Below are 15762 nucleotides of genomic sequence, written 5' to 3'. Positions count from 1 at the left end.
AGCAGGCAGCTTGTACAGCAACTTCCGCTTATATGGACACCACTTTAGCATGATAAATTGATGTTGCCGGTTTTTAAAAAGGCAAAAGAAAACAAAGACAAGGAAAGACTCTTTAATAGCAGCGCTTGGCTATTCTATACTATATTTCATATCAAGAATATTCTATAGAAGCATATGAAATTTAAAATTATTCTCTTTAAACTTTTTGAGACTCTTATATCCTCTTTAAATCTACATTCCATCAAGCAATAAAACAAGTCACGTGACTGTAGTGCCCCTACAAATACCCCATACAATAACTGTTTAGGGTATGCAAAGCTCACAAAAACTGCTGAGTAGTTAAAATGTTTGTCTGCTGTGTGGACGTGGTAGACACGGGTTGCTTGTGCGTGTTTATGGCCATGCATAATTGACACACGTGGAATTAAGGGAAAAGAAATAACAGAGCGTCAAATTGTGGTCACATAAATTTTGAGCTTGATTCACCGAGGTGACAAATAACCGATGTTTAATTTAAAGCGCGCGAGTTTCATATTGCTCAGCTTTGGTATTCGATTGTAGAAAATACCAAATTAACGGTATTTTTCTACCATTGTTTTTGATCACATACTGCAGTATATTTTTCAGTACATTGACATAGCAGTACGTGACATAGCAATGAACTTTCATATAATAATAAAAATATAATTTTCAGTATATTTCTCGCCGAACCAACTAAGTAGGTCTTTGCCGTTTACTAATTTTTACTTTTTGGCCATTTAATTCTACAGTAGTGCAGCCACACTGTGACAAAATAAAGACAAAAATGCATACAAATGTAATCTTGTCAATATTATTTCTTTTGGGTAAGGATTTCACAAAGAAATTGATTGCTATTGACAATAACTATTGCTACTGCTTTAATAGGGCTGTATGCAGCACAAGCTCAAGGAGAGCTGTCCGGTTTGTTGGGCGCCCTGAAATACCTGGGTCTCAATATCCATTCGAATGGATCAGGATCCGTGCCCGTAGGGAATGTTTCCATTGGACAGTGCCATTACAGCTTTGAGTCGTACGCATTAATGCAGGAGCGCCACATCTGCGTGCCGGACGATGAGTATATAATACATCTGGCAGAGCAGCCGCAACCACGAAAACCTCCAATTTTGATAAAATGCCTGCAACCAGATCCATTGCCGGAAACGGGCAATTTGAGCGCACCTATGCCTAAGCTGCTAATCATGCAGAGTGCCAAAGAAATTGTCAATCTACTGAAGCCAATTGGTAATGCAACCAAGCGTCATGAGCCGGGCAGCTGCGTCCTGGTGCACTTCTGCACAAATACTAGCCTCGAGTGCGCTCGCGTGGCGACTCTAGTTAATCTGCTGCCACATCTGTTACCCACACTGCCAGTGGCCTATATCGACGCGTATGAGTTTACGCGCTTCAATGCAGAGTTCGGCATCGTCGCACTGCCAACGCTGATGATATTCCATCAGGGAAGACCCCTCATCAAGTACGATCCGCCCAGCCACGACAAGGTGAGCGTGCGCGGCTTTATAAAGCGGCACACAAACATAAGGACCGTGGACCCAAAGAGCTTGCATCCCTTTATCCACACGATGATTCAGTGGGGACCACTGTCATCAGTGCCGACAAAGAAAACCGATTTCTACCTAATTCTGGCTTGGGCTTTCATACTGCTCTGCTTGGGAAACTATGTGCGACGAACGCTCTTTTGGAAGCAGCTCGTGGAAATGATTCAGCGTAATTGGCGCGAATCGGAGGAAACGCAGATGGAGATGATCGACTAAACTAGACTAGAAACGTTCTGATTTAAAATTTGTAAATAGTTCTTTACGCTTTAAATTTACTATGTATGTATTTTCGTTTAATTAAATTCACATAAACATTTATTTATGTCTTAATAATATGGGTTTTTCTTTTTATATAGTTAGGAGGCGACTTCTTCTCTGCAAAATTGTTGATCTTACACGCTATTAAGGAAAACTAAAATCTTGAGAATATTCAAAAACGTTTTAGCTTAATGCTTCTTTACCATTTAAACTAAAAATTTTATTAACATTATAAGTGTGCATTGGTGGATGCGTGTGCAAGTGTATCTGTGTGTATGTTTGTAAGTGTGGGAGTGTGAACAGTTGCCCTGCTGTAGGCACGAGCTCGCTATCGATATCAAATAGTTATCGCAGATTCGCACAGCTCTGTCGCTACAAAGCTTTCGAAAAGTGTTATTGGATATATGTAGGGCCGACCAAGCCAAGAATCCTGTCTACAAAAATAAAAATAGCGCCAAATGAGACGCGAATCTGCTGTTACATATATATATATATATATATTTTATGTATGGATATACATTTAAATATTATAAATATATATGTATATATATATATATATTAAAGTTGGATGTGTGAGGGGGAAGGCGTATGTGTTCGTGTGCCTAGATTATTGTTGACCGATAACATGTACTATGGGTTGGCGCTTTGCAATTGGAGGTTAAATTTGGTTTTGTAATGTTTTTATGTGTATGTGTGCTACAACTGTGTAGGTAAATGTGTTTGTGTGTATGTGTGTGTAAATGTTTTTGCCCCTTATTCTATTATTGAGGTTTGTTCCGCTTTGCCGATTTGACGCGCGGCTCGGCTTTATCCTCCAATCCACGCGAGGCGCTTGACTGTTGATGCTTCAGACGCTGCTGACGACGGGCGGCTGCCGGATTCGCAGCATAGGGATGTGGATGTATGCTGTACAGAGAGAAAGAGACCATTAATAACTGCATCAAAAGAGGAAGGAGAAGAACGACGCAAATACGTAAAAAAAAATTTATGATAACGTAAAAGTTTTATATAGATAATCATTCCGTACAAAGACCAATTCTAACGTAAATCTTAAAATGGTGAGAGCGAGGCGAGGCATGAGTGCGTTGTTCATATGATAAATGGAGAAAGAGAAAGAGAGAGAGAGCTTAAGCTGGATGAGGGCGGGCAATATTAGTCGCACCGTTACGTAATGTGAGGAGATACGCAGTTGATGTGTTTGTGTGTTGTTGCAGTCTCTCCCACGTAAGACAACAGAACGTAGCAACAGCAGCAGCAGCGCAGCAACAACAGCAACAGCGTTAGAATTTAGATAAGCGCCGCAGTTGTGTCACGTAGTACGTAGAGAATATATTATATATAAACGAAGAACAATAATGCGTTGTGTAGCGTGGCGTAACGTAACGATGAGTTTTTATGCGTAAGAGGTAAACGAAAAACGTAATGGAATTTGTCAACAGGCAACGAAACAATAATGTGGCCAACACGCGTCCCTTCAACTGGAAATATATGTATGTTTCTGGGTTTTTTCATTTTTTATGTGGTTGGGCTTACGTAATACGCAAATAAGACAATTGTGACACAACATGCTGCAATTACGTGTACGTCGCCTTATTTGTCTTAAATTAACTGTATAGATGGGTGTAGTAGTAGTAAAATTTAATGGACATAGCTGTAAAAAAAATTGCTGTTTTCATTTGTTTTGGGCGGCCTTACACGTAACATGTGGTGGCACGTAACGACGTGTGTGTGACGTTGCAGAGATGCGTAACGTAGATGATGCGTAGCGTCGCAGCGATGATATTTCATGACGGAGCACAGCGAGAGTTTTGGATAAATAGCGAGTTGGAGCGCCGTCGCCAAACGTCGTTACTGGTTAGTAGGTGGTTGTGATTACGTCGCAACGTTGCACGTAACGCGTCTCATTCAATTACGTTGTGGTGTATATGTTAAATATTTATGTGTATAAGTTGATTATAGTTTATGGATCATAATTATGCGTATAGATATTTCTATTTGCGATAGAAACGTGAATTATATAAACGCCAATCTCTGCATCAAATCGGAAAATATTTTATATATATATATATATTTATATGTAAATATATATACATATATTGGTAGAGAAGAGAGAGAAATAGAGCGATTAAAATCGATTATACAATTGGGTTCAATCTTTTCGTGGGAGCAAAATAAGCTGAACAGCCAAAAAGCGTAACGTAAAATTACCGTAACGTAACGTACATTACAAAAGGTAAGGATAGAAGGATAGGGTAAGAACAATATAAAAATTATATTGCATTTTCAAACTATTTCATTGTATATATCTTTCAGATGGGACGGATAAAGCGCAGAACGCAACGTTACGTAAGATTGAATACCCTCAGAAATAAAATATTTTAGCAAATATATACATCATTTTTCAAATTTACTAAATTCAAAGAACAGCCAATGATGATCTTAGCTTATTGTAAACGAAGTTTTAGCGGAAATTAAAATAAATTTAGCGTATTCATAAAAATAAATCAGGCATAAAGCCAAATCGTAACGTTACGTATTTCTGTCACTTATAAGATAATTGCGAATCTCGGCTTTATAATAAATATAATGATCTGATTTTAATAATTATTTTTGTTGTTGGTTTAAGGGGGAACTGGGCATTACGTATACTCTCATTTGGTTGATTTGGTTTGCTGTTGTTGTAGTTTTGTTTTGCTTATGCGAACAAACCTTGGCGTGCCGGCAATGCTGTGACTAGCGCTCGATACGGTGGCCAGCGGCGACGACGAAGGCGTACGTAGTGGTCGACGGGGCGTGGCCAAATGCTGACCGTTGCGCATATAGGCGCGACGAGATGCTGACGTATTTCCGACGCCCAAATAATTGTTGTTAGTTGCATCATAAGTTTGGGGCAAAGAGGCTGATGTTGTTGTTGTTGCAGCTGCTGCTGTTGTTGTTGTTGCTGGTGGAGCGTCGCGACGTGGCGAAGTTGTTGCTGCTGTATCGGCGCTGTTGGTCGTCGTTGTTATCATCGTAGTATGGAATCAATTCGAAGAAAATTTAAAAGAGATTACAACAAAACACATTTTTGCGTATGTCGTTCGGGCACTAAAACTGTGTTACGGGGTATTTGTAGTAGTAGTAGTTTATAACGTAGCAATCCATTACGTAACGCGTTGTGGGTACTTTAAGTAACGTGAATGCAAGTAAATATGGAAAGAATATGGCTTATGATTTGAGTTCAAACAAAAAATAGGTAAATCAAAAATACGTCAAAAGTTATTTTTCGCATTTTCGGAAAATCATGTAAATTAATATATTACAAATTACAAATTGCTTTGCCGCCTACCTCAAATTACTCTCATTTTACCGTTTTAGTATTCGAACGTAGTAGGAATGTAAAAGCAGAATTTTTTTTTTTTTTTTTTTTTTTTTGCATTATAAACAATTGCTTTCTCTGACTCTGATATACATGTATACATATATATTGAAGTAATATATATGTATATATATATTTATAATTATTAAAATATACTGTATGTACTTTGCTTGAATTAGTAATTATATCTGCAAGTAAATACAAACGTTTTAGTTTAGCGGGCATTGTGAAGAAGAATGGCTACAATCGGAATAGTGTTACGATCTGTGTGTCTTGGATATATCTTGTGTAGCTAGTCTCAAATAAAATGAGAAACTGGTTGCTATGTTACGCAGCTGTTAATAAAATTCTTTTGAAACAGATACTAACAAATAAAAATATGTAGAAAATACAAATATATTAATTATATTACTCCTATATTTTGATTATATAAGATTTAATGATGGTAAACAGGCGTAAGTGGGAAACCCGGTTACATCATTGAAATCTCTTTACGATGTAAAAAAAATACTTTGATGGTATTACTCGTATATAAAAATTAACCACTGATGTTACTAATAGCTGTGTACTACAAAAACCAGTTCAATCCCATAGATATCCATCCACACACGATATATCCAGTGGTAATAATTGCGTGTTAACGGGCAAAGCTCGAGTGTGTCAATTGGAACGAAAGTTTTGAGAATTCGAATCTTATGCAACTCACTAAATGCGCACGTTTAACTGCCAACTACTGGCAGGAGACGCTTAGACTAGTTTGCCCTGGACTCACCTGCTGTGCGGGGCCGTTGGGGGTGCGGGCAGAGCTGGCAATTGACGGCCGGTGCGTGTCGGCTCCTGGATCACACAATCATCATCATCGTCGTCGTCGAGCGGCTCAATGGTAACTGTTGAGCCTCCAGCAGCTGGGCGAGCGCCGCGTATGGCGTGCAGGCCGCTGTGACCACTTCCATGAGGCAAAATGCCGCGTGTTGCGCGTTGTGTGAACTCGCGGTCAAACTGTTCGGCTTCCTCTTCGTCCAAATTTATGAACTCCTGGCGCTCTTCTAGCTGGCCAGAGCGCAGATCCTGCTCCTTCTCGATGATGTGAGCGCGATCGCCAATGTGATGACCAATGGCCATCTTTTTCAATCCAGAACGTGAGTCTTGAACGGTCTTGCGTGTTTCGCGCACGCCACCAGGTCCAGTTTTGGTGCTGGTGCTAGCCTGATAGATCTGTGGACGTCCATCTGGACCCGAGGACATGGTCATCACTGTGCTTTGGCAAAACGAAGAGCCGCTATTGCCGCCAATGTCTAGGGTAACGAAAGGAAAACGAGTTGGAAAATAAATCTCATAGCAGTTATTCATTAATACGCACCGGCATTTAGCAAACGGTTGAAATTGGGCATGGCTGGAAAGCCAAATAAACCGCCGCCCATTGGTGCCATTGCATTTTGATTGCGCTCCATCAAAGAGCCCTGTTGGAATCCCGCATCGAATGGTGAGGGACCCAGCATATTGAAAGGATCCGGCATAAAGGAGTTCATCAAACGATTCATCGAGCGCATCTGCATGTTCATAGCGTTCATGTGGTGGTTCATGTGATTGCTGCAAAAACATTTATTTAATTCAGTTTACATAAAAATTCAGAAAACTAAATGAAGAAAAAGAAAATCACAAACTTTGTGTCCATTTCGGAAGTCTCAGGTTTTTTTTTACGGCTTGAATTTCGTTTGCGTTTCATAACTCCAATAAAGTTTTCCGAAAATATGAACAACTATGTCGAATTCGGTGTTTTAATAATTTTAGAACTGAAGGCTAAGGAAATGAAAACACAACTTCAGGCAAACGAGTTGAACAAAGTGTCTCGATATCGCACAAAAAGAAAAGAAGCAAACGCCTGCTTAGAAAATTTTCAGTTTACAGAAAATCGCGTACACTTCATCTGCTGACTTTTCATCATTTGACATCTATGATGTCTATGACGTTTATGACGTTAACGACGTTTATGACGTTTTTGGCGTTTATCTCAGCTGTCAATGTATACAATTTCCTCACTCCTCACAATATTGCAATGTAATAGGAATAGAAAATTAAAATAATATAAAACAAGTGTATAGGTTGATTACAGAACCATATATTAATACCTAGGCATGATATCATTAGTTTAATTTTTGCTCTTCTTGCTTAGAAATTGTTAATTTCTTGTATATAATGTTGCTGAAATGATTTACGTAGACTGCTTGTATTGCATTTGTTTTTATGGATTATACTTTTAAGACAATTTATAAAACAAACAGAATTTAAAAAATCTATGTCGTGCTCAACCGATATCCTGCAGATATTCATAAATATGTAATGCATAGATAGGTAAAGGTATTATCCCTGAAGCGAATGTGCCTTTAACAAGAACCAAGTTCCACTTAATTATATATATTGAAAACAAATACATGCCGTTGGTCTTCATTTATTTTCATAATTCATAAAAAATCAAATTCTTACCCAATTACACAATAATCAGAAAATAAAACTTGATACAATGGCATACAAAGCCTAGTTTTTGTTGTTGCAGACTAAACTAATCTTATTTATATTGACAGCGGCCAGCGTGCAATCGGAATTATCGATTAATTGCGGACCTTCCGTCTTGTCTTCATTCTTCCTCCTGCTACTGCGACTGCTTTTACGGTGGCATGCTGCGCACTCACACACACTCGCAGTCATCCACACATACACAACAGCATACGAAAAACTGCGCTGTGTGTATTGTGTGAAATTGACGCACAGAAACACATATGTTTGTCGTCCAGCGGAGCACCTAATCTGCGAATCTGCTTCAATTAAAAAGCACATAAGCTAATAATTTATGCGACATTATTTAACTTGCTTTTCACATTCAGACACTGATTTGTCGCACAATTTTCATGCGAATTTTCCACGCCCCAATATCGACAACTACACAGCTGAGCATCAGCAGTAAATTATGTTATTGGGAAACTTACTTCATGAATCCGAGATCATCATCGAAATCACCCATTAATGCACTAAATAGCGACATATTTTTTGTTTTAATTCTTGTTTACAGTCCAACACTAATTAAATCACAAATTTTGTCACCTTTTTAAACTTGTTATAACTTCACGAGTTTTCTCGAATACAATGTGACCGCGTGGCAGTAGTCGTGGAATATCAAAACTGTGTGACCACATACTCAAGCAGCGGAAATACTCAATCAAATACAGAGACTGCTAACTTAATTCAATTTTTCAATGCTGGGCATATTTGAATACATTTTGTAGGAATTTAAATACATTTTTAATGTTCAGTTTATTTAAATATAAAGGCTACTAAAGGTAGATATACAATGTTAATTTGTTCGCTTAATTTGTTCACTTTGTAGTTGTGTTATTACGAAATCAATTCGCAGTTTACAAGTATGGAGCAGCATGTTCCTCAATCCAAGCTGTGTGGTGTTTCACGCTAGTGTAAACTCCAGGGAAGCCTTCACGAGCACAACCCACTCCCCAGGACACAATGCCCACCAAGACTCCATCGACAGTCAATGGCCCTCCAGAATCACCACTGCAGGCATCTTTGCCTCCCTGCTCAACACCTGCGCACAACATTTCATCCGTTATTTTGTAATCCTTGGTCGAATACTGAGAGCCACAGGTGTTTCTATCCATAATCTCGACCTCCACCACACGCAGCATGGCTGGTAGTGCTTCATCCGCTTCGGTGCGCTTGCCCCATCCGCTAACTATGGCATGAGTGCCCGGGCTGGGTGAGTCCACAGCCAAAGGAATAGGCTGGACCAGATTGGAGTAAGCCAATGGTACAGTGGTTATGATCATACCCACATCATTCACATGCGTCTTCTTATTATAGCCACTGTGATAAATCAGCTTGCTGACCTTAACTCCCTGCTCATCCAGATCGGCTATCGAATTCTGCCCCGCCACAATACGTATGTAGGAGGCGAAGCGTCCTTTAATGCAGTGGGCAGCTGTCAACACCACACGAGGTGCATAGATGCTGCCACCACAAATGTGCAGCAACATGTATGACTCCAATCGGACCGATACCTGGTACGGATAATTGACAATATCCGCTTCAGTGCCGCCCACAATGTGGGTGGTAATGGATGCGCATTGGGTCAATGCTGCCAGAGAAAGCAGCCCCAAGAAAGTAGCAGCAAGTAATCCGAAACACGACGACGACGACCACAACATTACGGAAAATCCAAAATTCTAATATTAATTAAAGTATCGCACTTGGCTCTTATATACGAACGACGTCTGCTTATCGCTGTCTTTACCGAAATCGCTCAAAATCCACGAAACGCCACGGATTTCAATAAACGAATTCAATAATATCATAAAGCTAAAGTTAACCTACTGTTTTATATCCATTATAAAAAAGGCGGTTTTTTAAAGCGAAATGCCAAACCGTAATTAAGCAATATACCCCATAAGCTATTCGATAAGTCTTTTACGATATGGCACAAAAAAAAAACAACATTTTAGACTAAAAGTTCACTAACTTACCTTATTTCGCATAGATCTCAATGGTGACAAAGATTTATTTTGAGTCATTTGTACTTTATGATATGGCAGCGAGAGAGATGTCAGCAGTATATAATCTTATTCCGAAACTCTTAACTCTATAGATTAAAATCAACGTCTCGCCATTGTCCAGTCCTGAGATTTATAGTCACCAAAGTGAACAAGCACCAAACAACCAATCTCTTGATAACAGCCATAAAGAATGATTTTTATGTTTTCCATATAATTTTTATATTTAGATATAAACAAATATTGCACTACTGTGTACTATATATGCTGCGATATATTCCTATATACTGTATACTACACTACTATATATTCGATACAGTTGTCGTTTCTTAAAAGGTTTGTTTATAAGATAACGCAAACTTATTTAATTTTATAAGTGTGATTGATGAATCATTGGAATTAGTAGACGTTAGCAGTTTTCCCCTAGATGATCCAAGTACACGTTCAGTACACAATTGACAGCCTTTGCGGAATTAACTCTATTATCTCAGAACACTGTTCAAAAATATGCTAACTTTATGGCGAGAATAGAAAGTAAAAGTATATAAATTTATTTAAAATTTCCAATTCAATCTTTTATTATTTACACAAATTGTTTAATTTTGCATCTTCACTTTAGATATAAAATAAATTAATTAATTAATATTATACTTTTTGATTATTAATATTATTTTGTTATTAGTATTACTTTATTTAATTTAAGGTAGTTAGTTCATAGCAATAACAATTATTATTATTATCATATTTATTATAGTCATTAAATGTGATTTTATTTCATTCAAAAATTTTGACAGTTATTATTCATACCATTTCGATCATTTGCTATCGATATCAACTGTTAAGGTTTCAAATGTGACCGTCAATGTCCATACCAATCAGCTTTGCCAGCATTAGTAATGACCGTAGCACCATCATGATCCATCAATATGGATAAGATAAGCGGCAAACTAACTAACCTTAACTTTACAAAATAGATTTATAGCGCCTGTGAATTATCAGCTTAGGAATTGGCTGATTAAGTAATTATACCAAAGATTACTGTCCTATAAAAGTACATAACTCGAGAAATGTCACCTTAGTTTATTGAAAAGATGTTTCGCATCTTGATCGGGCTTTGCATTGTGGGATTATCGGTAGCGGGGACCGTGTTCCAGAGTGGTGTGCCCATGCCCGATGGGCGTATTGTTGGCGGTCACGATGCGGACATAACCAGCTATCCACATCAGATCTCCATGCGCTACAACAGAAATCATCGATGCGGCGGCTCCATTATTGCCCCTAATATGATTCTCTCGGCCGCTCACTGTGTGAACACGTTGTCGGGTGTGGCTAATTTGACTATTATCGCTGGCACCACAGAAACCTTCTTTCCAACTGGTCAGGAGTTGCCGGTGAGGGAGATCATCATTCACGAGAAGTACAAGTCCTTATACCAGGACTACGATGCGGCTATTCTGGTTCTGGATGGTGAGTTCGAGTACAATAAAGCGGTGCAGCCAATCGAATTGGCCAGTGAGCGCCCGGAGCACGGAACACCTGTCATCGTAACTGGCTGGGGCACAACTACCGAAGGAGGCGCCCTCTCCAACGTGCTCCAGCAAGTGGAAGTGAATGTGGTGGAGAATGCCAAGTGTAAGAGCGCCTATTTCATCGCTCTGACCAGTCGCATGCTCTGCGCCGCCGTCGACGGTGGCGGCAAAGATGCCTGCCAAGGCGACTCTGGCGGTCCGCTGATCTACAATAATGAGCTGTTGGGCATTGTCTCGTGGGGCTCGGGTTGCGCACGCGAAAAATACCCAGGAGTTTATGCGGCCGTACCCGATTTGCGCCAATGGATAATCGATACTCGTGCGTCCAAGGCTAACGTGGGTCGCATTGAATTTCTATGAGTTGTCAAATCTTCCATAATCTGAAAGATAATAAACACACTAAACCAGCTTAATCTATTATTGTGTAGGCTTAGCATAAATAACGGATAACGCAATCGAATTTGAAGAAAAATCGTTCAAACTATCGATTGTCTAACCATTTGCTCGAATTATCAGCATTTTATAGCAGTTAGCTTTTTAAAGTAGGAAAGTATGTGAACTAAGTATTGTTATGTATTCTAATCAAGTAACTTACAAATTATTATTTAATTGATAATTGCCCTTAAAATGAAGTAAGTAGTATTTGCAAAACCAGCAAATTGTTTTATTTTTGTAGAGCCATGGAAAAAAACTTAATAATTTTGTCATATTTTCATAGGGAAAGAAATAGTTAGCTTGATCGACAAATTTAAATTTCAAGGTACCGTAAGAATACACATTTTATAGTTTGTTTTTTACTAGTTGAAGACAGAGAGCTGAAAGTAGATCTAAAATGGTATATTGCATACACATATATATTTTATGGTTACTGCTTAATTTTAACCAAGATTTGTTTATTATACCCTGACCCATTGAAAATGGGAAATCAGGGTATAATGGTTTTGTCAAAAAGTATGTAACGGGCAGAAGGAATCATCGCAGACCCCATAAAGTATATATATTCTTGATCAGCGTGACGAGCTGAGTCGATATAGCCATGTCCGTCTGTCCGTCCGTCCGTCCGTCCGTCCGTCCGTCCGTCCGTATGAGTGCGTCGATCTCAGAAGTTATAAGAGCTGGAGAGCTGAAATTTGGCATGCATACTCGTGTGTACCATACGCAGTACGAGTTTGCTTTATTTTTTCGATAAATCTTCCGATAACTTTTTTATAGAGAATAATCGAAAATTTTATTTTGTTTTTTAGCCTAATTTGAACATTTTTAGACCTGGAGTCTTCAAATTTGTGTTGTATATAAAGTTACTCGATACAAAGATTTTGTAATTTACAGATTTAGGATACCACGCCCCCTTCTCCCCCAATTTGTAAAAAACGCATTTTGTGCTTTGGAATGTACACACATATTCACCATATGATTACACTCTGAAAGTTTCATTAAGATCGTATGTCTACAAAAGAAATTATTCGACAAATAAATTCTCATAATATTGCCCACACTGCAGCGCAGCCCAAGCGCAGTCGCTGCTTACTGCGCAGTTAGCAGAGCGCAGGCTTATGCGTGCGTGTGGATGCATGTGTATGTATGTGTGCATAAAAGAGGTGCAGTATAATTAGAATATCAGCTTAGAGGGTTCAGGGTGTCTCCTAGTCGAGCAGTCTCGACTGGAGCCTTCTTACTTGTATTTATTTAGCCGTAGGTCCCATAAATATTTACATTTATAAATATTGCTTTTAAAAATTATATTATAGATATTAGGCTATATTGTGTACTAAATCATGAAGTACCTAATCAGTATCTTATTTATGATAAAGCCAATGCATACAGTGAGCCATGAATAAATTTTTACGAACTCTGAACTCTGATTTAGCTGAACTAAAACTCGTAGAGCAAACACTCTGCTTCGTCTTCGAATATCCATGCAAGCCCCGGGTAGATTAGCAAGCTTTCAATAGAAACCTTTGTAATCTTGTGCTCTGCACGTCGCTAATTAATTTACTATGTACTAAACTAATAGTTTTATTATTGACTAAGCAGTTAACTGGCAATGGAAAGTCATATAAGTATCGTATTGATCAGCATTTTTATAGCGCATATCAGTACATCGGTTTATAGCCCTCCGGCGAGCTCGATCATTTCATCGATCCAGGGCTTCAGGCTTGGGACATAGGTGTAAACTGAGGGATAGCCAGGACGCCCACAGCCGCGACCCCATGATACGAGGCCCACTAGCTGCTCGTCTACAATAAGTGGACCACCGGTGTCGCCTTGGCAAGCGTCGCGTCCACCTAGAAGCACATCGCCAGCGCAGATCATGCGCTCAGTCACCTCACCCTTGCCATAAATATCGTTGCATTGCTCAGAGCTAACGATAGGCACGTGTACCTGCTCCAGATTATAGCTAGAAGGACCCCATTCCTCGCGATAGCCCCAGCCAGCGACAGTAGCAGTTCGTCCCGCTGCTGGTCGCTCGGCACGCAGCGCAATCTTCCTAATGCGATAGTTGCTCAGGTCGAGAGGCGTATCCAGCAGGATCAGCCCAATGTCGTAGTCCGCTGTAATTGGGCTAAACTCTGGGTGGAATACCCATTTTGCGACGGGATAAACTAGTCCATCGGTGCCATTTCGCGTATTGGCACCAGCAACTACCCACAGTCTTGTGCCCATCTCCACATTTTGCAAGCACTGAGCCGCAGTCACAATTGCTCGATCCGTGTAGATGACTCCCGCACATTCGTGGTAGTAAGCGGATTCATTGCTGCGCCGATAACGTATCGAAACGCAATACGGATGACGGGCGATGTCCACCTTGGAGCCATTGATTATACGTCCCTGGGGTGGCAGCTCAGAGCCCAAAGCAATGCCGGCCCAGGTGAAAAGCAGCATCAAGCCAAGCCGTATAACATGTGAAGTCTCTCCACTTTGCTGCATCTTGTCGCGCGATTGGCAAATATTGAACTGATTACCAATTATATGTGCTTTGGAATTTTCGGGCAGATTAGCTTTATTTGAGCCACTTCTGATAGGCCGTGTACAGGGTCCGACCTGATAGCAAAGCTCCGCAATGCCAATTGCAGCAAGCTAATGGGGGTATGTGATATGATATGCTTTATACACACATATGTTCAACGATAAGTTTCCAAAACTGATTAATTGATTGCCTGTTCGATTTTCATTATTAGTATGGTTCAGTTTTGGCGTATCCACAATAATTGTATCCCAAGCGTCCTTAAAGCAGGGATATTGATTTATTTTGTATGCAATATGAATATATTATTATAGATATTTTCATATATATTTAGTATATATTATGTATTTCAAATCGTGTTTTTAAATTATTCTGTATATTTTTTAAATTTTCCGGAAAAAACTTTTTAAAGATTTTTCAATTAACTTTGACATTTTCTTAATAATTCATCAATTCTTAAACATATTTTGTAATATAAATATATATATATTTCAAATCCAGGATCCTAGGAAACCATCAATTTGGGGGCTTATTAATAATTATTTCACATCCGGTATTCTTTTATACCCGGAACCCATTGAGAATGGGAAATCGGAGTATAATGGTTTTGTGAAAAGTATGTAACAGGCAGAAGGAATCATCGCAGACCCCATAAAGTATATATATTCTTGATCAGGACGACAAGCTGAGTCGATAGAGCCCGTCTGTCCGTCTGTCTGTCTGTCCGTCCGTCCGTGTGAATGCGTCGATTTTAAGATTTATAAGAGTTAGAAAGCTGAAACTTGGCATGCATACTCGTGTATACCGTACGCAGTACAAGTTTATCATATTTTTTCGATAACTCATCCAATAACTTTTTTATCGAGAATAATCGAAAATTGATTTAGTTTTTGCAGCCTAATTTGAACACTTTCTGACCTATAGACTTCAGATTTACTGTGTACATACATTTGATGAATACGAAGATTTTGTAATTTACAGATTTTGGATACTTCGCCCTCTTCGCGACCAATTTGTAAAAAGCGTATTTCAACTGCTAGAGAAGTGCTTTAGAATATACACACATTTGCACATTATGATCACTTATAGAAAGTTACATGAAGATAGTCCGACAACAGGATAAATTATTCAACAAATAAATTCTCATAGTATAGCCCACACTGCAGCGCAGCCCTAGCGCAGTAGCACTGTTCTTTGCAGAGTTCAGAGTATATCCAAGCGAGCAGTCTCGACTGGAGTACTTTTGTTTTAATTTTACACATGTGAATATCCTTTGTGTCAATATACTTTGTTTTGTATTATTTCGTATTATCTGTTATATTATTAAAGAATATTTATTTTATTAATTTTGAATCTAGTTTTTCACATTTTGATTAACTTTCTTCAAAATCTTATCGAATATAATCTTATTATTTTCTAGTGTAATACTTTTTTAAATTTTAATATTTTTTTTTTAAATTTGATATTTATGATAATTGATATTTTTGTACTTATTTATTATTAACTTTGATTATTTATT

General features: G+C 38.7%; 5 protein-coding genes across 9 annotated transcripts; 2 read left to right on the top strand and 3 right to left on the bottom strand.

Annotated features, from left to right (window-relative positions):
* Window positions 1-685: 685 nt before the first annotated feature.
* bug (thioredoxin domain-containing protein bug) lies at window positions 686-1910 on the top strand. Its single transcript, XM_018013093.2, has 2 exons — window positions 686-845; window positions 907-1910. Exons 1-2 carry the CDS (start codon window positions 806-808, stop codon window positions 1791-1793), a joined length of 927 nt encoding a protein of 308 aa, XP_017868582.1. The 5' UTR covers window positions 686-805; the 3' UTR covers window positions 1794-1910.
* An 87-nt stretch (window positions 1911-1997) lies between these two features.
* Mlf (myeloid leukemia factor) lies at window positions 1998-8373 on the bottom strand. 5 transcript variants are annotated; one of them, XR_001916098.2, is made up of 6 exons: window positions 6858-7079; window positions 6554-6783; window positions 5966-6488; window positions 4545-4823; window positions 3531-3866; window positions 2499-2741 (listed from the first exon to the last, which is right to left on the bottom strand). XR_001916098.2 is itself a non-coding variant. In XM_018013088.2 (5 exons), the coding sequence occupies exons 1-5, from the start codon at window positions 8231-8233 to the stop codon at window positions 2597-2599; spliced, it is 1233 nt and encodes a 410-aa protein (XP_017868577.1). In that variant the 5' UTR covers window positions 8234-8372; the 3' UTR covers window positions 1998-2596. The 5 variants fall into 5 exon arrangements, 3 of the variants coding, with proteins under 3 accessions (XP_017868577.1, XP_089325481.1, XP_017868575.1); XR_001916099.2 differs by lacking the exon at window positions 6858-7079 and adding an exon at window positions 8178-8373 and having other exon boundaries at window positions 2600-2741; XM_018013088.2 differs by lacking the exons at window positions 3531-3866; window positions 6858-7079 and adding an exon at window positions 8178-8372 and having other exon boundaries at window positions 1998-2741.
* A 110-nt stretch (window positions 8374-8483) lies between these two features.
* Window positions 8484-9446, bottom strand: LOC108617570 (trypsin beta). The gene has a single exon (XM_018013393.2). The coding sequence runs from the start codon at window positions 9405-9407 to the stop codon at window positions 8604-8606; it is 804 nt and encodes a 267-aa protein (XP_017868882.1). The 5' UTR covers window positions 9408-9446; the 3' UTR covers window positions 8484-8603.
* Window positions 9447-10790: 1344 nt separating this feature from the next.
* lambdaTry (serine protease lambdaTry) lies at window positions 10791-11691 on the top strand. The gene has a single exon (XM_018012644.2). The coding sequence runs from the start codon at window positions 10841-10843 to the stop codon at window positions 11636-11638; it is 798 nt and encodes a 265-aa protein (XP_017868133.1). The 5' UTR covers window positions 10791-10840; the 3' UTR covers window positions 11639-11691.
* Window positions 11692-13339: 1648 nt separating this feature from the next.
* Window positions 13340-14308, bottom strand: kappaTry (serine protease kappaTry). The gene has a single exon (XM_018012647.2). The coding sequence runs from the start codon at window positions 14204-14206 to the stop codon at window positions 13385-13387; it is 822 nt and encodes a 273-aa protein (XP_017868136.2). The 5' UTR covers window positions 14207-14308; the 3' UTR covers window positions 13340-13384.
* Window positions 14309-15762: the final 1454 nt, after the last annotated feature.

Source organism: Drosophila arizonae, chromosome 5, assembly GCF_054131065.1.
Source record: "Drosophila arizonae isolate 15081-1271.41 chromosome 5, UAZ_ARI_1.0, whole genome shotgun sequence".
NCBI lineage: Eukaryota > Metazoa > Arthropoda > Insecta > Diptera > Drosophilidae > Drosophila > Drosophila arizonae.
The sequence above is the reverse complement of the archived record's forward strand: the minus strand, read 5'-3'. Positions and strand labels throughout refer to the sequence as shown.